Genomic DNA, 24,498 nt, shown 5'->3' with positions numbered 1-24,498 from the left:
TTGGCCACAATGGGCAACCCCATTGGCCGGCCTGCGAGACGGAGAATCCCAGGGCACGCCACACCAGAAATCGGGTGCAGCGGGACAGAGAATTCCGCCCCAGATGTGGTCTCACCAAGGCCCTGTACAGGTCATGTACTCAAGTCATCTTGCAATGAAAAGTAGGGTACTATTTGTCTTCTTAACTGCTTTCTGCACCTGCATGATTAATCTATACATAATGGCATTTACTGCACTTCAATTCATAATTTATTCGCAAAATATTTACAGATGTGTAAAGGTGTCCTAAATGTCTGAAAGGTGTACAGATGTCCAGGGGGGATATGTGCTAGAGTGGTTGGGGAGTGTTTAAACCACAATGGCGGGAGATGGGAACCTATGCAAGGAGTCAAAGAAGGGGGAAATAAGGACATGAACAATATACAGAAAGGGGAATAAGAAAAATGATAGCTAGAGAAATCAAGTGCCAGTCAAACAGGGCCACAGTAAAAAATAACGTTAAAAACACAAACCTGAAGACTTTGTGCCTTAATGCACAGAACATTTGCAATAAAGTGGATGAATTAATCGCACAAATAGATGTAAATGCATATGATAGTCAGGATTACAGAGATGTGGCTGCACCATGAACAAGCTGGAATTGAATATCCAGGGGTATTCAGTATTTAGAAAGAACAAACAAAAAGGAAAAGGTAATGCTGTAAACAGTGGTGTTTAAAGAGGAAATGAACACAATAGTCAGGAAGGATATTAGCTCTGATAATGTGGAACCTTTATGGGTAGAGCTGAGAAACCTAAAGGGGAAAAAACATTGGGGGGGGGGGGGGGGGGGGGTGCGTAGAGTAATGATGTTGCGGATGGCATTAAAATGAGCAATTAGAGACACATGCTAAAGCAACATCTGTAATTATGGGTGACTAACCAGCATATAGATTGGGCAAATCAAATTAGTAACCATACTGTAGAGGAGGAATTCCTGGAGTGCGTACGGGATGGTCTTTTGGACCAATATGTTGAGGAACCAACTGGCGAACAGGCCATGCTATACTAGGCATTGTGTAATGAGAAAGGAATAATTGGCAATCCAGTTGTGCGAGACCCCTTGAGGATGAGCGATTAAAATATGATGGAATGGTTCATCCAGGTGGAGAGTGCCGGGGCAGCATGGTGGCCTAGTTGTTAGCACTCCTGCCTCACGGTGCCGAGGTCTCAGATTCAAATCTGGCTCTGGGTCACTGTCCGTGTGGAATTTGCACTTTCTCCCCATGTATGCGTGGGTTTCGCCCCTACAACATAAAGATGTGCAGGGTAGGTTTCATAGTTTCATAGAATTTACAGTGCTGAAGGAGGCCATTCAGCCCATCGAGTCTGCACCGGCTCTTGGAAAGAGCACCCTACCCAAGGACAACAACTCCACCCTATCCCCATAACCCAGTAACCCCATAACCCCACCCAACACTAAGGGCAATTTTGGACACTAAGGGCAATTTATCATGGCCAATCCACCTAACCTGCACATCTTTGGACTGTGGGAGGAAACCGGAGCACCCAGAGGAAACCCATGCAGACACGGGGAGGATGTGCAGACTCCGCACAGACAGTGACCCAAGCCAGAATCGAACCTGGGACCCTGGAGCTGTGAAGCGATTGTGCTCTCCATAATGCTTCCGTTGATCGGCCACACTAAATTGCCGCTTAATTGGAAAAAATTTAATGAATTGGGTACTCTAAATTTATTTTTAAAACGATGCAGAGTGCCGGTGTTGATTCTGAGACGAAGGTGCTAAATCTAAATAAAGGAAACTACGATGGTTTGCGGCACGAGTTGGCACTAATGGATTGGGGAATATTACTTAAGCAATGGCAAATATTCAAAAAGCTCTTTGGTGAACTGCAACAGTTGTTCATTCCTATCGGCACAAAAATAAAATGGGAATGGTGGCCAAACCATGGTTCACAAGGGGAATTAGAGATAGTATTAGATCCAAGGAAAGACATAAAATTTGGCCAGAAGAAACAGCAGATTTGAGGATTGGGGACAGTTTAGAATTCAGCAAAGGCTGTCAAAGAGATCGATTAAAGAGAAAATAGTGTTCAAGAGTAAACTTGCAGGGAACATTAAAAACTGACTGTGAAAGCGTTTATAGGTATGTGTCGAGAAAAAGATTGGTGAAGACAAATGTAGGTCCTTTACAGTCAGAAACTGGGGAATATATAATGGGGAACAAAGAAATGACTGACCCACTAAATACATACTCTGGTTCTGTCTTCACAAAGGAGGACACAAATAATGCACCTGAAATGTTGGGGAACACAGGGCGCAAATCTCCGCACTCACGACGGTGCGGAGAATAGCGGGGGTCGTAAATTTTTACGGCCACGCTAGTCTGGCACCCTCCCGCTATTCTCCCCCCCCCCCCCCACGCCCGACTCCCGACACGAATCGCTGCCGCCGTTTTTTTACGGCAAGCAGCGATTCTCAGCTGGCCGATGGGCCGAAGTCCAAGCCCTTTACGACCGTTTTTAGGAACGTCAAACACACCTGGTCTGACCGTTCGTAAAAACGGCCGTAAAGTTCGGATCTTGGCAACCATGGCACCAATTGGCATGGCAGTACCACGGCCGTGCCAAGGGTGCCATGGGCCCGCGATCGGTGCCCACCAATCGCAGGCAGCGGGTCGGATTCCCACGCACTCTTTGTCCTTCCACCGCCCCGCTGTATCCATTCGCGGGGCGGCTGAGGGGCATCCCGGCCCGCGCATGCACGGGTTTCGCGCAAATGCGCGATGACGTCATCCGCGCATGCGCGGCTGACGTCATGTGACGCGTCAGCCGTCGCAAACTCTGGCAAGCGGGCTTAACGAAATTCGTTAAGCCCGCGATGCCGGAGTTCACGGCCACGGCATGCTAGCCCCGACCGGGGACCAGAATCGGTTCCCGGTCGGGGGAGGGGGGGGGGGGGGGGAGGCTGGCGTCAAACCTGCCCGTTTTTGACGCCAGCCTTACGATTTCTCCCTGTTTGGGAGAATCGCGCCCACAGTGTTTGGTGAGAAGGAGGAACTGAAGGAAATCAGTATTAGTAGGGAAATGGTGTTGGGGAAATTGATGGGATTGAAGACGGATAAATCCCCAGGGCCAGATAATCTACATCCCAGAGTACTTAAGGAAGTGGACCTAGAAATAGTGGGTGCATTGGTGTTCATCTTCTAAGAATCTACAGACTCGGGAACAGAACCACAGAAAATACTGTGCAGAAGAGGCCCTTCAACCCATCGAGTCTGCACCGACACAAAAAACACCTCACCTACCTACCTAATCCCATTTGCACTTGGCTCATAGCCTTGAACAATTCTTATGGAATGGAGGGTAGCTAATTTGAAAAAGGAGGTAGAGAGAAAACAGGGAATTATAGACCAGTAAGCTTGATGTCAGTAGTGGGGAAAATGCTAAAGTCCATAGGAGTGCAGTTGGAGAAATGGGGAGGGATCAGACAGTCAGCTTGGATTTACAAAACAGAAATAATGCGTGACAAATCTACTGGAATTCTTCAAAGATGTATCTGGTAGAAGTGATAAGGGGGAGCTTGGAGGGTGTGGTTAATTTGGATTTTCAGAAGGCTTTTGACAATGTTTACATAAGAGAGTAGCATGTAAAACTAAAGCGCATGGGATTGGGCGTAGTGTATTAAGATGGAAATAAATTTAGTTGATGGACATGAAACAAAGAGTAGGAACAGGTCTTTTTCCAAGTGCCCGACAGTGATTAGTGGGATACTGCAGGAATCAGTGCTACGATCCCAGCTACTCACAACGTATATTAATGTTTTTTTAAAATTTAGAGCACCCAATTCATTTTTTCCAATTAAGGGGCAATTTAGCACGTCCAATCCACCTACCTTGCACATCTTTGTGTTGAGGGGGCAAATGGGCAAACTCCACAAGGACAGTGACCCAGAGCTGGGATCGAACTTGGAACCTCAGCGGCGTGAGACTGCAGTGCTAACCACTGTGCCACCTTGCTGCCCCACAATATATATTAATGATTTAGGTGAGGGAACTAAATGTAATATCTCCAACTTTTCAGATGACACAAAGCTGGGTGGAAAGGTGAGCTGTGAGGAGGCTACTAAGATACTTCAGTGATTTGGAGAAGTTGAGTGAGTGGGGAACTGCATAGCAAATGCAATATAATGTGGATAAATATAAGGTTATTCACTTTGGTAGCAAAAACAGGAAGGCAGATTATCTGAATGGCTTTAGATTGAGAACAGGGAGTGTGCAGCGAGAGTTGGGTGTCCTCATACAACAGTCGCTGAAAGTAAGCATTCAGATGCAGCAGGTGGCAAATAGAGCAAATGATATGTTTCCCTTCACAGCAAGAAGATTCGAGTACAAAATCAGGGATGTTTAAAACATTACTTGCTTTAAAGCGAGATATCAGCCCTATTTTGAGAGACGGACCCACTTTAGACAGCTGCAGCCAATCAGGTGGCCATCAGCTCTGTAGTCCCAGCAGCGCCAGGTTCAGACAGCTAATAGTTGCAGCTACACAGGACATTGGTGAGACTATACCTGGAATATTATGTGCAGTTTTGGTCTCCTTATCTGAGGAATGAGGAATTGCCATGGAGGGAGTGCAGCAAAGGTCCACCAGACGATTCCAGGGATGGCAGGACTGACGCATGAATCATAGAATCCTACAGTGCAGAAGGAGGTCATTCAGCCCTATGAGTCTGCACCAACCCTCTGAAAGAGCATCCTACCTAGGCACATGCCCCAACCTATCCTCATAACCCAGCTACACAGGGTAAATGCAGTAAATATGTTCCTGATGGCAGTGGATTCCAGAACCAGGGGGTCACAGTCTGAGGATATGGGGTAAACGATTTAGGACTGAGATGAGGTGAAATTTCTTCACCCAAAGAGTGGTGAACCTGTGCCAGCAAGCAGTAGCCAATCTTTCTCTTCTTTGAGCCAGGCTTTAATAGATGCGGGGCAAGGGTTGGGCCCAGAATTTTGTTTGATTGCCACATTCCCAAGGATTCTTAGTTTGTTCTTATCAACTACTATTTTTGTATCCTCAGTGCCATAAGCCAATGTTACACCAATTGGAATTTTCTGCTACTTTCTGCTTACCTGTAACTTGTAACTTTCCTGTTCTTCACGGTCCAGGGTTGTGTTGCAAATCAACCAACTTTCAAAAATGTAGAACTTGCCAAATGTATTTCCAGTAATTTTAAAGTCCGTCACAGCTTTGTCGGTTGGTGTAAACTATATGAGAATAAATTATATACCAGATTTAGTTTGTGTGCATTATCATCAGATATATATGATGTGGAGATGCCGGCATTGGACTGGGGTGAGCACAGTAAGAAGTCTTACAACACCAGGTTAAAGTCAGGTGATTCACCTGAGGAAGGAGCAGTGCTCCGAAAGCTCGTGTTTCAAACAAACCTGTTGGACTTTAACCTGGTGTTGTAAGACTTCTTACTGTGATCAGATATATAGTCAAGGGTTATCTTACTATCGCATCGATTGTATAAATAATTAATGTAAAATTCTATTGTATTTGCAATAATAGTACATTATTGGTTGTATTTCACAGGGTGCCTTGGTGGCCGGCCCCTCAGGTAAAACGCTGGGGGGAACGTACCAATCAGCCTGACAGCTCCTCCTCATCAAAACATTGGAAGCAGCATTACTTGCTTTAAAGCAAGATATCAGCCCTATTTTGAGAGACAGACCCATCTTGGACAGCTGCCAGCCAATCCGATGGCCAGCAGCTCTGTAGTCCCAGCAGCATCAGGTTCAGACAGTGGTCACTGCTGGGACTATAGCAAAGTTCGATGAAGAGGAGCAATTTGAACATGACTAACAGGTAAGTGCAAGGTATCACTGGGACAAGGATGCAAGCCCAGTTGGGGAGGTTGGAGGGTTGTGTTTGAGACGCCAGGGGGTGAATGTAAAGGGGGAATTAGGAGCTTGGACTGGAGAGGAATGGGGTTGGGGGGCTGTGGGGGTCTCTGATGGGTCCGATGGAATTGCATAGGAAATCCCACCCGTTGTCCATGTCAGACAGCTAAAGTTGCAGGCTGACTGTGCACTGCATTTTCTAAAGTTTTTAACAAGCTCTCCTCCTTCAAACTTGCTTGTGAGGGAATGTAAAATCTAGCCCATTCTGTTACTCACATAAGCTCTCGGATGGCTCTTTGGTCTACGTTAACGGCACTGATCTGGAACATTTGGGAAATTACATTGGGCAGTGTCCGGAGATTAAAAGCTAATGATCAAAATGAAGATCAGCTGGGTTTAACAAAGCAGCATGGAAATGCATGAATGCTGACTACTTGTGACATCAGCTGATTAACATTACACAGTAAATAGCTGGCTTTTAAAGCAGACCAAGGCAGGCCAGCAGCTTGGGTTCATTTCCCGTACCAGTCTCCCTGAACAGGCGCCGGAATGTGGTGACTTGGGGCTTTTCACAGTAACTTCATTTGAAGCCTACTTGTGACAATAAGCGATTTTCATTTCATTTCTTTGTGCAGAAGACAGCATAGTGTTCTCGGCAATGCCTTAGGCTACAGGATAAGGACTTGCCAATATTCAGTATTTGGCCCTACATGAAAATGGAAGCAAAGCCTATAATTGGCCTGGCAAGTTAGATCATATGGAGATTTCTGTGCATTCAGCAAGTTTGTGAAATCATAGACCTTGGGTGCAATTTAATGGGAAAAAAAACAGTGTCCCATTTTGGGTGCGTTTAGTGACAAGAGTGAACCTGCTATCAAATGGGATTCGGTGAGGAACGCGCCACAGAAGTTGTACTTAGCTTCATTTCCTGCAGTGACGAGAACAGCTACCCTGAAAAAACTGGATGAACACAGTGAATTCAGGGATGTGTTGAATGATACCATTAGAGATAGATTAGTCTGTAGTTTAAGGAGCTCAGCTCGTCAGTATAGGAAGAGATTGGGGTACCATTTTGAAATGCTCTACAATCTCCCAATATCTATTCACCCCACCGCAGCCTCCAAATCCCCCCAACACCCCCAATTTACCTGTTTGGGGGCTCCTGAGCCCCCTCACCCTAACTCACAAGGGAAAAGTGCCCCTGGTTCTGATCCCTGGCAGTGCCAACCTAGCACCCAAGTACACAGGTGGCAGCGGGAGTGCCAGGATACCACCTCCCAGAGCCTGACCACCCAGGGCTCTCCGATGGCCTTGGAGACCCCCCAGGTGCCATTACGCTATGGCGAGATCTCCCAGGCGCGAGCGTTGGGAGAATCCAGTGCCAAATGAGCAGTTAGGCTCACTTAAATATGTAAATTTGGATCCTGCCCAGCGAGGGCGAGATCCAGATCACAATGTCTTGTGAGATCTCGTTAGATTTGGTTAGATCTTGCAAGGTTCCCCGAGAGTCACAAATCGTGCGAGAAGCTTCTTGCGAGATTTAATGGCCTCGTCACATCCCAAGTCGGGCGCGACGAGGCCATTCGATCAGGCCCCTCATTTTTATTCCCCAGCCTATTCATCAGCCATCGCTTTCTATGGCGATATGCCGAGGGGCCATATCATAGTTGGATGGTGTGAGACCTCCAACCAGCAGGTGGCAGTACAGACACTCCATGCGGTCTCAAGACCAAGATCACATGACATGGGACCTGTATATAAAGAGAGGCTCATCCAGCCATCTCCAGGAGAACAAGATATAGAAGATAATAAGATGTACATGTAACAGGTCAGCAGGAAGTGTAAGTTTCAGAGGGCTAACAAGACTCCATGATAACATGTTCTGTTTCAGATTGCCATCCCACTGCATGAGACACAATCAAAGGGTCTTGGTTTGGACAGATCAAATTATTTGGTGAGTTCATCTTAAACTACAAAGGACCAAATGTGACATGGCACTAGGTGTGCTGCAGATTTGAGATTTGCAATGGCAGTGACAACGGTGGGCATTCAGCTTGAACGTCAGTCTGGTGAACTGCAACCTGAGGCGACCCAAAGCATAAAAATGCTGAAGCTCGAGATGGTTGGACTGGGGGCCCTCCACCAGCTTCAGATAACCGGTAACTTGGATGAGAACTGTGGCTGTTCAAACAACAGTTCAAACTTAATGTTTTGGACGTGGGCCTGCAGGCCCAACCTAATGAAAGGTGAATCGCATTGCTGCTAACATTGGCAGGTTCATGAGCGCTCAAATTATAGGACTCATTTGTCTTTGAAAGTGAGGTAGTTCGGAAAAACTTTGATGAAGTAATGAAGCACAGTTCCCGTAAGAAAAATGAAACTTTTGAGCACTGTATATTTCGTATGCACACCCAGAGACCTGGCGAATCATTTGTCGCAGACCTGAAGCTGAAGGCCCAGTCATGTAACTTTGGTGACTTTAAATCCTCATTAATCCATGACCAAATTGTCTTTGGTGTGCTGGATGATAAGCTTCGGACGATACTATTGCAGAAAGAAGATTTAGTGCTGGAAAAGGCAGTGAAGATTTGCCTGGCAAACGAGGTTGCTGCACAATGAATAGGCGCACTCTGCTCAAAACATTTTGGCTCCAACCTGTCTGAAGAAGCCAGTGCATTCGTACTATTACGCACGTCATAAAGAAACGTGGTCCCAGTGTGGGTGGACATTTTAAGTTGCCGACAGGAGCCGCCGCTGCCATCTTGTGCCAAAAATGTGGCACTCGACATTCCCCACGACAAAGCCCGGCATATGGAAAAGCCTGTTCCAGGTGTGGCCATAGATCATGCTTGAACGGTGCATGCTTTAAATGAAGTCAACACAGAAGAACAATTTTACATTGATGTTATCGCGCTGAGAAACCATGCGGTAAATAGGAACAAAGATGGAAGCACAATCAGAAAGTTCTGAACAATTTCACGTCTGTCCTCAAATCAAAGGTAATGTTCAATGATACTTTCATGCAGTGTGACTTTGACCCTAAAGCGTCAGCAAACCTAGTAAATTGGCATATTTTGCAGCAGCTAAATGTGAAGCGAGATTTTCAGAATCGGTCAGGAATTATGATTGACTTTGGCAACAGAACGCTCGAGACTTTTGATGTTTGTGAATTAGCGTTCTCAGTGGCAGCCATAAAGCACACAATGTTTTTTCATGCTGTGGATTTGGATGTGGACTCAGTAATAGGTATAAAATCGTGTAAAGCCTTGAATCTAGTCGAGCGGTTAAATCTCCGAGGAGGTAGATGGTCACTTGAATCACGGCAAGACATTGCGGTGTGCACGGTGTATGAAGATTTAGAAGAAATCCTAGTTGAAGCCGACAAACCAGACATAGGGACAGAACTGCGGGCGAGCATTCCACAATTCTGGCTAACAGTCTTGAAGAAAGTGCATCGACTCAATAGCATGGTACAAGGAGATGATGAACCCATATTAAAGCATCTGCAAGATGTGAGCATTAAATGCACAGAGAATGAAAAGCCGTGGAGCTTCACTCAGGAGTTTGCATTCGAGCCTAATGAGTATTTCACAAATTTGGTGATCACTAAAGTGTATCAGCTGGACTCACAGCCGCTAAAATTGTGCATGGATGAGCCACAGATCGACGGCTCCACAGGCTGCACAACCAACTGGAGGGAGGGCAAAAATGTAACAGTCCAAGAAACCCAAACAACACCAAACCACAGGGGTCGAAGCCATTAAAAACAGGGATAAGAACCACATCCAAGTAAATAAAGAGAGGCTCATCCAGCCATCTCCAGGGGAACAAGATATAGAGGGTTATAAGACATACATGTAACAGGTCAGCAGAAGGTGTAAGTTCCAGAGGAATAGCAAGACTCCATGATAATGTGTTCTGTATCAGAATGTCATCCCAACGCATGAGACACAACAAAAGGATCTTGGTTTGGACAGATCAAAGTGTTTGTGAGTTCATCTTAAAATACAAGGGACTAAACACAACACTTTCCTTTTAAGATGTCTGCAAAGTAGCTGATTAAGACAGAATGCTGTTCAAAGTTCTCCATGATCAACAATGCTGGTTTGCTTTCTTCGAGAGACTGCAAGAGCAATATAATACAGAAGATATTGAAAGAACAAAAACTTGGAGTCCTTTTGATCCTGTTGACCTTTTTGCGTATTAAACAGGTGTCAGAAAAGTTACCACAGGTATGACTGGCTTGTAGCGGCCAAGTATTAAATTTTTTTTTTTTCTTTTTTATAAATTTAGAGTACCCAATTATTTTTTCCAATGAAGGGGCAATTTAGCGCGGCCAATCCACCTACTCTGCACATTTTTGGGTTGTGGGGGCGAAACCCACGCAGACACGGGGAGAATGTGCAAACTCCACACGGACAGTGACCCAGAGCCGGGATCGAACCTGGGACCTCAGCGCCGTGAGGCGGTGTGCTAACCACTAGGCCACCGTGCTGCCCTCGGCCAAGTATTCATAACCACAATGTTGGCTTTTACTATCATTGTGAAGCAGAATTCGTGAAGCATTAACGTGTCCACCCACTAATAGGGAATGTGAGCTGTGTTTAGATAATCATGAGCCAGGTGTTTTTATTGTGTTGTTTCAAAAGTAAACATGCATAGTATGAGGTGGACCGTAGGTTCAGACATTTGCGGCAGGATTCTCAGTTTCTGAGACTAAGTGTTGACTCCAATGCTGAATCGGTGGACTTTCATGACAGCAAAACTGGTGCCACACCTGGACCGATTCAGCTACTGTTGAGGGGCTAGCACTGGTGTCACATGGAACACAATCGATTCCAATGGAAAATGGTGCGAGATTCACTGGGTACGTGATTGACACTCGGGGGAGGGGAGGGGAGGGGGGGGCTGACAAACTGCAGCCACATATTCCCCTACACACTCACCCAAGCCAACACGATGCCTCTGGTTGTGCTGGTGCACGCCCATATAGCTGATGAATCGACTGGGGCCAGAGGGCACTGAGGGGGATGGCCTCGGGGAGGGATCTATATGACCCATGTTCACAGTGGGCTGTTAGCAGCTTGTGCAGCTGCATTTCTACCTTTCGGGCCATGACAACGGTGTATGGTGCCCATCCACCCCGACCCCACAGATCACCTCCTCGCCACCCCTGCTGCTAACCCCGGCAGAAGCACCCCCAGCCAGCATCATGACTGTCAGCAAACTATGGTGTTGTTGGTCACTTTCCGTACCTCTCTCTCTCTCTCCCTCAGCAGCCACCACAGCAGTCATAATTTTTAAAAACACAAGAGAATCGTGCCGACGGGAACTCGGCCCATTGGAGGTGAAGAATCACGGAGGCCCCGGAGAATACCAGGTTGGGCCCTCAAATGATTTGTAAATAGTGTCCACTGTGTGTGCATTCTGGCACGCATTGGCGCCTCTGTCGAGCTGACGGAGAATCATGATTTGGCGTAAAATCGGTGCCCACCGCGATGTTGCCATTGGAACCTATTCTCCTCCCAATCGCATTTCGCGATTTCAGCATTGGCAAATGGAGAAATCCGCATTTGGCATATGGGCTTAGCTGAGGAACCAATGGTGTGATGCTACCATCTGTGAGATTATGGCTAAATGCCTCTAAATCAATATGCAGCATAGCAGGGGATTACAGAGCATGTGCACTCATTCACGCATCTGCTTACACATTTCAAAAATCCTTTCTTGGGATTTGGGCATTGCTGGCTCGGCCACTATTTATTGCCCATCTCTAATTGCCCTTGAGGAGGTGATGATGAGCTACCTTCTTGAACTGCTGCAGTCCACATGCCATAGGTATGTCCACAGCGTTGTAAGGAAGATAATTCTGGGATATTGACCCAGAGACAGTGAAGGAATGTTGATTTACTTCTATGATGTGGAGATGCCGACATTGGAGTGAGGTGGGTACAGAAAGAAGTCTTACAACACCAGGTTAAAGCCCAATAGGTTTGTTTCAAATCACTGGCTTTCGGAACGCAGCTCCTTCATCAGGTAAGTGAAGAGGTGGGTTCCACAACCACATATATAGACAAAGGCAATGATGCAAGACTTTGAATGAGAGTCTTTGCAAGTAATTAAGTCTTTACAGGTCCAGACAGAGCAACTGGAGAGAGCGATAATTACAGATTAAAGAGGTCTCAAGCCAAGACATTTGGTAGGATTTCGCAAGCCCAGGTCAGATGGTGGGTGGTGAATGTAATGAGACATGAATCCAAGGTCCCAGTTAAGGCCGTACTCATACATGCTTGGCTATCAGTTCCTGCTCAGCAATTCTGCATTGTCATGTGACCTGAAGGCCGCCTTGGAGAACGCTTACGCGAAGATCAGAGGCTGAATGCCCTTTATTGCTGAAGTGTTCTTCGACTATAAGGGAACATTGCCGCCCGGCGATTGCCCACGATATCTGTTCATCCGTTGTTGCAGCGCCTGCATGGTCCCGTCAATGTACCACGTTTCAGGACATCCTTTCCTGCAGCCTATGAGGTAGACAATGTTGGCCAAGTCACATGAATAAGTCCCGTGAACCTGGGGGTGATGTTCTCCCATGTAATGGTGGTACCCATGTCAATGATCTGGCATGTTTTGCAGAGGTTGCCATGGCAGGGTTGTGTGGTGTCGTGGTCGCTGTTCACCTGAAGGCTGGGTAGTTTGCTGCAAACAATGGTTGTTTGAAGGCAAGTAGGGAGGGTGTGGGGATGGCCTTGGCAAGATGTCCGTCTTCATCGATGAGCGTTGAAGGCTGCAAAGAAGATGTCATAGTTTCTCTGTTCCGGAGAAATACTGGACGACAAAGGGTACTCTGTCAGTTGTGTCCTGTGTTTGTCTTCTGAGGAGGAAGGTGATGATTTTCACTATGGCACGTTGGAACTGTTAATTGACGAGTTGAGCACCATATCCTGTTTTTACGGGAGCGTCTTTCAGCGTCTGTAAACATTTCTCCTTGTATGAGCAGATCCTGTATATACAGAGGGCTTGTCCACAGGGGATGGCTTCTTTAATGTGTTTAGGGGTGGAAGCTGGAGAAGTGGAGCATCGTGAGGTAATCCGTGGGCTTGCAGTAAAGCGAAGTGTTGAGGTGACTGTCCTTGAAGGAGATGCATTTGTCTTTACTTCCAAGTCAGGATGGTGAGTAACTTAAAGAGCAACTTACAAGTGGTGGTATTCCCATAACTTTGTCCTTCCAGGTGGTAAAGGTCATGGATTTGGAAGGTGCTGTCGAAGGAACCTTGGTGAGTTGCTGCAGTTCATCTTGTAGATGGCAGACACGGCTGCTACTGTGCGCCAGTGCAGGAAGGAGTACGTTTTGAAACTGGAGGACAGGGTGCCGATCAAGCGGGCTGTTTTGTCCTTTTTGAGTGTTGTTTGGGCTGCACTCATCGAGGCAAGTGGAGAGTATTCCATCACACTACTGACTTGTGCCTTGTAGATAGTGGACAGGCTTTGGGGAGTCAGGAGGTGAGTTACTCTCTAAAGAATTCCCAGCCTCTGACCTGCTCTTGTAACTACAGAATGAATGTGGCTGGTCCAATTCAGTTTCTGGTAAATGGTGTCCCTTACAGAATCCAAACTGATTGTCATTTGGCAGGTTATTTCTGAGTAAGTGCCGCTTGATGACACTGTCAAGTATCTCTTCCATTGCATTGCAGATGATCAAGAGTGGACTGAAAGGGCGATAATTGGCTGGGTTAGATTTGTCATGATTTTTGTGGACAGTACATATCTGGGCAATTTTCCACATTCCTAGTGTCGTAGTTGTACTGGAACAACTTGGCTAGGGATGCGGCTAATTCTGGAGCATAAATACTATTGCTGGAACGTTGTCATGGCCCACAGTTGTTTCTCTATCCAGTGCCTTCAGCTGCTCTTGATATCATGTGGAGTGAATCAAATCGGCTGCAGAATGGCAGATTTGATGCTGGGGCCTACAGGAGGCGATGGAGTTGGATCATCCACTTGGCACTTCTTGCTTAAGATTGTTGCAAATATTTCAACCTTGTCTTTTGCACAAATGATGGGAATATTTGTCGAGCCTCCTCCTCAAGTGAGTTGTTTAATTGTCCACCACCATTCACAACTGGATGAGGCAAGCCTGCAGAATTTAGATCTGATCCTGGTGGTGGGATCCTGTAAATCTGTCTATTGCACACTGCTTCCACTGTTTACATGCAGGTTGTCATGTGTTGAGCTTCACAAGGTTGACACTTCATTTTTAGTTATATCTATTGCTGCTCCTGGCATGCCCTCCAGCACTCTTCATTGAACCTCCGGGGGGAGGGGGGGGGGGGGGGGGGGGCATGCTGGGCCAATAGATTACAGATAGTGGTTGTATACAATTCTTCTGCTGTTAATGGTCCACAGTGCCTCATGCTTGTCCAGCTTAGATTATGTCAGGCTCTTATTTGACTAGCCTGTGGGGGCAGCTCTCCCAATGTTGGCCAAGTCACACGAAGCCTCCCAGGTGCTGGTTTAGCTCACTGGGCTAAATCGCTGGCTTTCAAAGCAGACCAAGCAGGCCAGCAGCACGGTTCGATTCCCGTACCAGCCTCCCCGGACAGGCGCCAGAATGTGGCGACTAGGGGCTTTCCACAGTAACTTCATTGAAGCCTACTTGTGACAATAAAGCGATTTTCATTTTCATTATGGCACAAGCGCTCCTCTGATAGGAAGAAGGACTTTGCAGGGTCAACAGAGCTGGGTACGCCACTTTGTTTCTGGTGCCTAGGTCAAAGCCGGGTGGTCAGTCCAGTTTCATTCCTTCTTAAGATTTTGTAACAGATTCACAAGACATTTTAAAAAAAAATTTAGTGTACCCAATTCATTTCTTTTTCCAATTAAGGGGCAATTTAGCGTGGCCAATCCACCTACCCTGCACATCTTTGGGTTGTGGGGGCGAAACCCACGCAGACACGGGGAGAATGTGCAAACTCCACACGGACAGTGACCCAGAGCCGGGATTGAACCTGGAACCTCGGCGCCGTGAGGCTGCGGGGCTATCCCACTGCGCCACCGTGTTGCCCAATTCACAAGACATTTAAGAGTCAACCACATTGCTGTGTGCCTGGAGTCACATGTGGGATGCCGGAGTCCCTTCCCTAAAGAGCATTAGTGAACCAGATGTGTTTTTACAATGCTCACCAATGGTTTTACTATTACAAACACTATTACCGTTTGATTCCAAATTTTCATTCATTGAACTTGAATTCCACCAGCGGATTTGAGCCCGTGTTCCCAGAGCATTGGGTTAGTTCTCTGGATTACTGATACGGTGCCAATACCACAATTGCTCCACTTGCAACTCACACCCTCTCATTTACATTCAGGACTGAATGTAAACCCATTTAAATGTTTTAGACACCAGCAATGGCCCATCCACCCAGTTACTCACCCTTTGTGTTGGATTCAGGAACCCCGGCACTTAAAGAAATACAATAGTATGGATGGGAAAGTGATATGTGGTAACGCAAAGAACACAGAGAGCAGGAGATGTATTTTTGCAAGTTGTAGCTGAGTAGAGGTTAACAACATGTCAGTTCCTAGCTGCCAGCAAACATATTTATTCATTTTTTAACATCAAATCTTAACCCTTTTCATAGAATTTACAGTGCAGAAGGAGGCCATTCGGCCCATCGAGTCTGCACCGGCTCTTGGAAAGAACACCCTACCCAAGGTCAACACCTCCACCTTATCCCCATAACCCAGTAACCCCACCCAACACTAAGCGCAATTTTGGTCACTAAGGGCAATTTATCATGGCCAATCCACCTAACCTGCACAACTTTGGACTGTGGGAGGAAACCGGAGCACCCGGAGGAAACCCACGCACACACGGGGAGGATGTGCAGACTCCGCACAGACAGTGACCCAAGCCGGAATCGAACCTGGGACCCTGGAGCTGTGAAGCAATTGTGCTATCCACAATGCTACCATGCTGCCCCTTTTACTTAGTATTAGCCATTTAACATTATTTTTGCATGATCAGACATATTTTCAACCAAAATTATAAGAGTGTTACCTCAAAGAAATAAATAGGAATGTCAACTCCCTCAGTAGTGGTAAATTCCATTTGCTTCAGTGGACCTTTGCGTGACTGTGCACTAATTCCAGTAGTTACAACCTGCAGTTAACAAAAACAAATGGAATGATGAATGTACAAAGCTATTTCTATACCAAAGTACCGATGTAAATCCACATAGAATCCTACAGTGCACAAGGACACCATTCGGCCCATCGAGTCTGCACCAACCGTTCGAATGAGCACTTTACCCATTTACACTCACCCAACCACCCCTCCCTACCTCCATAATCCCATAACCTAACCTGCTCATCCCTGGTCACTAAGGGGCAATTTAGCATGGCCAATCCACCTAACCCGGACTTCTTTGGACTGCGGGGGAAAACCAGAGCACCCGAAGGAAACCCACACAGACACAGGGAGAACGTGCAGACTCCACACAGACAGTGACCCAAGACCGGAATTGAACCCGGGTCCCTGGCGCTCCGAGGCAGCGGTGCGAAACACTGTGGCACCGTGCCATGACATGTGCCACATATCATTGCTAAAAATCAAACGCTTATTTTGCCAAGTGTATACCGTTATAATACTTCTATAAAATAGATTTCTTGGCATGTTACTTTAGCATGCCGATGCATTTGTGAAACCTGCTGACTAAAGGTAGAAAAAAAGACAAGCATTTATATAGCAGCTCACAATCTCAGGACATTGCAAAACACTTCACTGTCAATGAAATACTTTTGAAGTGTCACTATTGTATTATAGAGAAGCGCAGCACCCAGTTTGTACAGAGCGAGTTCCCAGAAACAACAATGAGGTAAATGACCAGGTAATTTTATTTTAGTGCTTTTGGTGATGAATAAATATTATCCAGAACATGAAGGGTAGCTCTCCTGCTCAACTTTGAGCAGGGTCATGTGATCTTTTACATCCACACAAGATGGCAGAAAGGCAACAGTTTAACCCCTTAGCTGGATTCACACATAAAACTTCAACCTTTTCTCTGGTAACATTTTATAACCATACAATCTTCAATTCCTCCACCCACTGATCAAGCTCACCAAGGCCAATATTTTGCATGTTTGCATATTGATATTCATCATCTATTCATTGCTCTCAATTTTGTGTTCCAAAACTTTGGACATTTCAGACTCAATTCCTTCCTCTAAATCTTTGCTAACAGCTACAATTAGAAATCATGCAGGCATTAGGTGGATACGCCCTAATCCTGAAATGCCCTTCCCATGCAGAAAGAAGTTTAACAACATCACAAGGCCAGCAAGGTTATGTGTGATGGCAGTAAGTTCCTAATCATCGATAGTTAATGCTAAAGATCGTAAAACCAAACATGCTGTAACACCCTACCATAGAAACTTCTTCACTCCAAAGAAATAAAGTACATGTCTGCAGAATCCTGTAATGATGGAAACCCCTTGAAGCGATATTTTTTGCTATGGAAACGCTCTAAGAGAAGTAATAGGCGTACCAATAGTTGTGAAATAAACCTGTCAGTGCTTGAAAATCACAAGCTTTCTGTTCTCCGAGAGGAATAATTGGTATATAATTCCCATGAATGACAAGTTACAGCGAAAGGTACAACTGGTATCACTGAGCCAAGTTTCAGTCCTGGCTTTGTGGTAGCTTTCTTAATCAAAAAATAATGGGTTCAACCACTGTTCCTGATGTGAACATATAATCTAGGCTGACATTTCAGTGCTGTATTGAGTGAAAGAAAGATCTTGAAATTATACAACATCTTTTAAGACCTCTCAATGTCTCAAAGCACTCTCCAGCTAAAACAAACAACATTTTTAAATGTAATAATGTAAGCAAACATGACAACCATTTTCTGCAGAGGGTGGATTTACAAACGACAATGAGATAACTGACTGATTAATGTATTTTAATAGATATCGGCCAGAGCGTCATGGAAACACTCCTGCTCTTCTTTGAATCGTTATAAATTGAGAGTTATTGCAGCACAGAGGGAGACCAATCGGGCCATCGATCGAGTCCACACTAGAATCGTGCTATAAAATTTTTACTCCCATCTGAGAAGTCTGACGGGGTCTCAGTTTAACATTTCATCTGAAAGAGGCACTTCCCACAGTGCAGCACTTCCCCAGTACTGCAGTGTCAGCCTGAATTTTATGCTTCAGTCCGAGGTTAGGGCTTGAACTTCAGAATGTATCGCTGAGCCAAAGCTGGTATTCACTGCTGGAGGTTTCAAATGCAGTATTAAACTGAGGCACCGAATGCCCGTTCAAGTCAATGTAAAAAGTCCCGTGGCATTATTGTTGAACCAATGAAACACTTACGACCAACACAAAAAAAAACAGATTAACTCTCATTGATCTCATTGCTGTTTGGGTCTTAATGTCAAAGAATTGACTGTAATGTTTGCCTTTAAAGCCATGATGTGGAGATGCCGGCGTTGGACTGGGGTGAGCACAGTAAGAAGTCTTACAACACCAGGTTAAAGTCCAACAGGTTTGTTTCAAACACGAGCTTTCGGAGCACGGCTCCTTCTTCAGGTGAAGAAGGAGCCGTGCTCCGAAAGCTCGTGTTTGAAACAAACCTGTTGGACTTTAACCTGGTGTTGTAAGACTTCTTACTGTGCCTTTAAAGCAACAGTGACTACATTCAAAGTAGTTAATCGACTGTGGAAAACTTTGATGGAGGGGATCTGGTAGATTTGAAAGGTTCTACATAAAAGGATATTCATTTATCCATTCATTAATCTAGTTGGAAAAGGAGGGGATGAAGATACTGGGATCCCATGCAGTGCGGTCAGTAGGGGAGGAGACATATATGGGACCTAAACTGGATATCACCTGAAAAGGGCATCATCAATAGGCCTGATTAAATGTTTTCTACCTGCAGGAAGCATTAACTGCACTGTTCATTGACTATATGAATTTGAAGGGAAGCCAAAATCATTAGTTCCTGGTGCTGCTTGAAGCTAGCCTCTTAAAAGGAGAGGTGTACTATGGCTGCAGCAAGTGCTGGGACTCATGCAGGTAATAAATCAGACCTGCAAAACAATGAGAATGACACAACAATGGAGAGCGCAGGTTCCAAGGCTTTCTGTCACTTCAGTGGAGGTGTTCGTGGAAGAGGTGGGAAAGCAGAAAAGTGTCCTCTGTCCACAGTTAGGCAGGAAACCCTCCAGACTTACAATCAAATGGCAGTCAATAGGATTCAATAGCTGTGGAGGTCAAACCTCGAAGACCTTGATGCAGTGGCGCAAGAAGTTCAATGACCTCACGTGAATGCAGAAGGTCAGTAAATGAATCTTCAATTGTCAGATCCTATCAAGTGGTCCACCAGCCTGAGCCACTTCTTAATTCACCACATCCCCAACAGTCACCTAGCAACAATCTCCATCAATTAGGTCTCATACATAACATTTATATACTCCACTGAATCCTCATACTATTTAGGATTGTTGCAAGCTTCAGACACACGATGCACAGCATGTTCACCTCAAATTTTCCTCTCTCTTGCAGGACAACGTGGAGCACAAATGGAAGCAGTGGGAACTAACCAGAGAAGAACAAGTGCAACTGTATATCCTAATCCCCACCCCCAGCCCCCAAGGAAATCCTAGAGAATCTGTATTATTAGAATGGACCTTGCTGAGAGTGTTGAATGGCAAAGGTGAAATCATTGAAGATCATGGCATCCTCATAACTTGCCTCCTTACATCCCAATTACCCGCCAATCTCTTAGAATTCCAGCCGTGCTGAAGCAGGCTATTCGGCCCATCAAGTCTTCACCGATCCTCTGAAAGAGCACCACCCCCCGCCCCACATCCCCCACCCTATCGCCGTAACATCAGCTAACACCAACATTTTTGGACATGAAGCAGAAATTTAGCATGGCCAATCCACCTAACCTGCACGTCTTTGGGCTGTGAGGAAACCGGAGGACCCGGACGAAACCCACGCAGCCATGATGTGCAAACTTCACACAGACAGTCACCCAAGTCCAGAATTGAACCCGGATCCTGGCACTGTGAGGCAGCAGTGCTAACCGCTGTGCCACCGTGCCGCGCATCTGACCGGCTAGCTGCAGGTAGTGTCAAAATCCACCTTTTACTTTCCTCTCTCCCCCAAACACAAACTGAGTTTTGTGGTAAGTTTTTTTTAAATAAATTTAGATTAGCCAATTATTTTTTCTAATTAAGGGGCAATTTTAGCGTGGCCAATCCACCTACTCTGCACATTTTTGGGTTGTGGGGGCGAAACCCACGCAGACACGGGGAGAATGTGCAAACTCCACACGGACAGTGACTCAGAGCCGGGATCGAACCTGGGACCTCAGCGCCGTGAGGCAGTTGTGCTAACCACTAGGCCACCGTGCTGCCCTAAAACTTCTAATTGACATCGTGTTCTGCAAGCAGTTTTTTTTTGTTCTCAACGGAGTAAAGATTTCGGATCACAGCCACTGCGAGTAGGGTTCGAACCTACGCGGGGAAACCCCATTGGATTTTGAGTCCAACGCCTTAACCACTCGGCCATCGCAGCTGTTTTGTGGTAAGTTAATGGAACTAATGGCTGACAAGTCCCATGGGCCTGATGGTCGGCATTCTAGGGTTTTAAAAGAAGTGGCTGGAGAGATAGTAAATACATTAGTTGCAATATACCAAAATTCGTTATATTCTGGAAAGGTCTTAGTTGACTGGAAAGCCACAAATGTAACACTACTATTCAAGAAAGAATGGAGACAAAAAGCAGGAAACTATAGGCCAGTTAGCCTAACATCTGTCAATGGGAAAATGCTGGAAAGTACTAGCAGGACATTTAGAACAGCATAATACCATCAAGCAGAGTCAACATGATTTTGTGAAAGGGAAATCATGTTTGAAAAATGTATTGGAACTCTTTGAGGATGTAAGGAGCAAGGTGGATAATAGGGTACCAGTAGATATAGTGCATTTGGATTACCAAGAAGCATTCAAAAAGGTGCCACATCAAAGGTAACTGCACAGGTGCTCATGGTGTTGGGGTGCTATATTAGCATGGATAGAGGATTGACTAACTAACAGGAAACAGGGTAATGGGTCATTTTCTAGTCAGCAAAGTGGAGCTAATGGAATACCACAGGAATCACTGCTGATGCCTCAACTATTAGCGATGTAAATTAATGACTTAGATGAACAGATTGACTGTATGGGAGCCAAAGATTCTGATGATACGGAGAAAGGCAGAAAATCAAGTTTTGAGGAGGGCAGAGGGCAGGTTTTCATTCCATTGTGGTGAACTAGATATTCTAGCCCACCCTCTAATATGACGTATCCCATATTCATCGGACAGGACTGGGTTCAGGCCAGGGTTCGCTCCTGTGCAATTCATGGAGGGAGCTGGACATTTAAATCACCAGTTTCCTCCACTGAAATGGGATTGTGGCAGGTCAGGTGTCCAAAACCACGTATGTGTAGATTAGACCAAGTAAGATTAAGTGTGAACATGGTAGATTCATTTGGATAGCCAAGGTACCTTGGAGAGATAAGGTACCCTTTTTGATATGGTCCAGGGGCACATTTTTGAGATGTAAGGAGCCCTTTGTGAGAGGAAAAGCTCCTTTTGGGATCCTTAAAAGTAAGCATGATTGTACATAAATGGTGCATAAGCTCACTACAGTTTTCAAAGCAGTCAACAAACTGTCATGATGTGGAGATGCCGGCGTTGGACTGTCAAAGAACTATCAAGCAGATGTTGAGTTGTTAAATAATTGTCAAAGTTTCAGAAAAGACTATCAAGCAATTGTCATCCTGTTTAGTAACTGCCAAAACTCTCAAGTAACTGTCAAGTAACAGTCAATTTGTTAAAGAACAAGGGCAGCACGGTGGCACAGTGGTTAGTATTGCTTCCTATGGCGCTGAGGACCCAGGTTTGAATCCCGGCCCTGGGTCACTGTCCGTGTGGAGTTTGCACATTCTCCCCGTGTCTGCGTGGGTTTCACCCCCACAACCCAAAGATGTGCAAGATAGGTGGATTGGCCATGCTAAATTGCCCCTTAATTGGAAAAAATAATTGGGTACTCTAAATTTATTTTTTTTTAAAGAAAAAAAAAACATTTGTTAAAGAACCGCCAAAGCTGGCAGGCTATTAAGGAATGATTGAAGCTGTCAAGAGGATGTCAAATTGTTAGGGAATTGTCAAAACTGTCAATGAACTGTAAAGGCCATGTCAAACTGTCAAAGTTGGGAAAGAACTGTCAAAGCACTGTCTAAACTGTCAAGCACTGTCAACGGAAATATCATTTGGTATAAAAGGGGTAAAGGCAAGGTGTGGGGGTGAGGGTATGGGTTGGTAGGAGTTGCCATTAAGTTAGCTTTGAAGCTATAAAGCACCATGAGATGTGGGGGGCATAGAAGGTATGAGGGACCATTAGGTTAAGGGAAGGTTATGAATTGACATAGGGAATATGGTGGTGGTCATTTATGTAGAGAAGGGCATGGCTTTACATGGGGCTGTGAGGTGCCATGGGGAATAGTTGGGACATGGGTTGGCATTTGGGAATATGGGGTCATGAAGTGTGAGTGGGGGGCATGTTAGAATGGGGGGGTTGGTGGCAGCATAAGGTGGCATCATTTAGCATGCAATGGTGCATGGCCAATGTGTGCGGGTGGGAGAAGGCTTGAAACTGGGTGGGTGTTTTTTATTTTAAGTTTTTTTTAAACACTTCAAACAAAGTGCCTGTCCAGCCCAAGCCCTGCTCTGCACCCAACAGCCTCCACACTCATTTCAGGCAGTAGGTGGCCCAACTTTCATCCAACCCAATGGCTGGAACCAAAATCCCAATTGTGTGCAGCCATTGTTAAATGGGGGGGGGGGGGGGGGGGGGGGGGGTTGTAGAGCCAGTAATGCTTCCATCTCTGCACATCCAACCGGTGAGTGAAAATCAGGATCAAGGAGTCTGCAGATGGTTAGAGATGAGTGCCAGATGGCGTATATTTTGGGAAAATGTGAAGTTGTACCTTTAGCAAAAAGAATAGACGTGTAGAATATTAAATTTAAATAAAGAGTACTGAGGAATCTGGGTGTCCTTGTACATAAATCAAACAAAGTTAGCCTGTAGGTACAGCAGCTACGTTAGAAGGAAAATAAAATGTAGCACTTTATTGCAAGAAAGATGGAGTATAAATGTAAGGAGGTCTTGCTACAACTGCACAGGCCATTGGTGAGACTGCACCTGAGTACTCTGTACAGTTTTAGTTTCCTTATTACATTGGAAAGAAGGTGCCCTAGGCTGATTCCTGGGTCGAAATGGTGGTCCTGTGGAGGGAGGTTCATCAAGTTGGACCTATTCTCATTGGAGTTCAGAAGAATGAGAGGCGGTCATATTGAAATATTTTTTTTAAATTATGTTCATCCACATGATGCGAGGGCTCTGCTGGTGAGGCCAGCATCTATTGCCCATCCCGAATTGCCCTTAAGAAGGTGGTGGTGAGCTGCCTTCTTAAACCACTGCAGTACATGGAGTGTGGGTACTCCCATACTGCTGTTATATTCATAATAATCTTTAATAATGTCACAAAGAGGCTTACATTAACGCTGTAATGAAGTTACTGTGAAAAGCCCCTAGTCGCCACATTCCGGCGCCTGTTTGGGTACACGGAAGGAGAATTCAGAATGTCCAAATTATTTAATAGCACGTCTTTCAGAACTTGTGGGAGGAAACCGGAGCATCCGGTGGAAACCTATGCAGACACAGGGAGAACGTGCTGACTCCGCAGCGACAGTGACCCAAGCCGGGAATCAAACCTGGGACCCTGGCACTGTGAAGCAACAGTGCTAACCACTGTGCTACCGTGCTGCCCCTAGGAAGGGTGTTCTGGGGGTTTGACTGAACAAGAGTGCAGAGTGGCAATATAGTCAGGATAATGTGTGGCTTGGAGGAGAACTTTCAAGTGATAGTGTTCCCATGCATCTGCTGTCCTTGTCCTTCTTGGCGGTAGAAGCCATAAAAGATTCTGAAGGGCTTCACAGGTTAGATGATGAGCGTATGCTTCCTCAAGTGAGGGATCCAGGGGCACCGTTTAAAAATAAGGGATCTCCCTTTAAAGACAGAAGAAGTCACAACGTCAGATATCAGAGGAGGAATTTCTTCAAAGGGTCATTAAACTTTGGAATTATTTGACACAGAGAGCAGTAGAGGCTAGGTTAGCAAATATACTCAAGGCTGAGTTAGACAGATTTTTGATTGACAAGGGGATCAAGGGCTATGGAAGACCAGCAGGGGAGTAGAGGCAAGGCTACAGTCAGGTGAACAATGATCTTATTAAATGGCAGTGCAGGCTCAATGGGCTGAATGGCCAACTCAATTAGCACAACTGTGGGTCCAACGTGATGCCTAATTTGAGCCAATGTCTCAGCTTCTATTAAAGTACAAGCAGCATTTATGTGCTACATGACTCAATCATGGCTCTGGCATCTTAGGGTAGTGTTCTAGGCCCAAGCATCTTCCAGCTGCTTAATCAATAACCTTCCCTCCATCAGAAGGGCAGAAGTGGGGATGTTT

The 24,498-nt window shown here is 45.6% G+C and overlaps 1 protein-coding gene and 1 non-coding gene across 2 annotated transcripts in view; both read right to left on the bottom strand.

Annotated features, from left to right (window-relative positions):
- Positions 1–24,498, bottom strand: part of cdh17 (cadherin 17, LI cadherin (liver-intestine)) — a 147,574-nt gene that overhangs the window by 91,985 nt on the left and 31,091 nt on the right. Inside the window, exons 3-4 of the mRNA XM_038809032.1 lie at positions 15,970–16,071; positions 5,136–5,270 (exon numbers count right to left, since the gene is read on the bottom strand). Of these exons, the coding sequence (XP_038664960.1) occupies positions 5,136–5,270; positions 15,970–16,071 (237 nt within the window). The remainder of the gene's footprint in view (positions 1–5,135; positions 5,271–15,969; positions 16,072–24,498) is intronic.
- Positions 20,417–20,498, bottom strand: trnal-caa. Its single transcript has one exon. It is a non-coding gene; the product is annotated as a tRNA-Leu (tRNA).

This window comes from Scyliorhinus canicula, chromosome 10 (assembly GCF_902713615.1).
Source record: "Scyliorhinus canicula chromosome 10, sScyCan1.1, whole genome shotgun sequence".
In the NCBI taxonomy this organism is placed as follows: Eukaryota; Metazoa; Chordata; class Chondrichthyes; order Carcharhiniformes; family Scyliorhinidae; genus Scyliorhinus; species Scyliorhinus canicula.
This window is presented reverse-complemented; position numbering and strand designations above follow the sequence as displayed.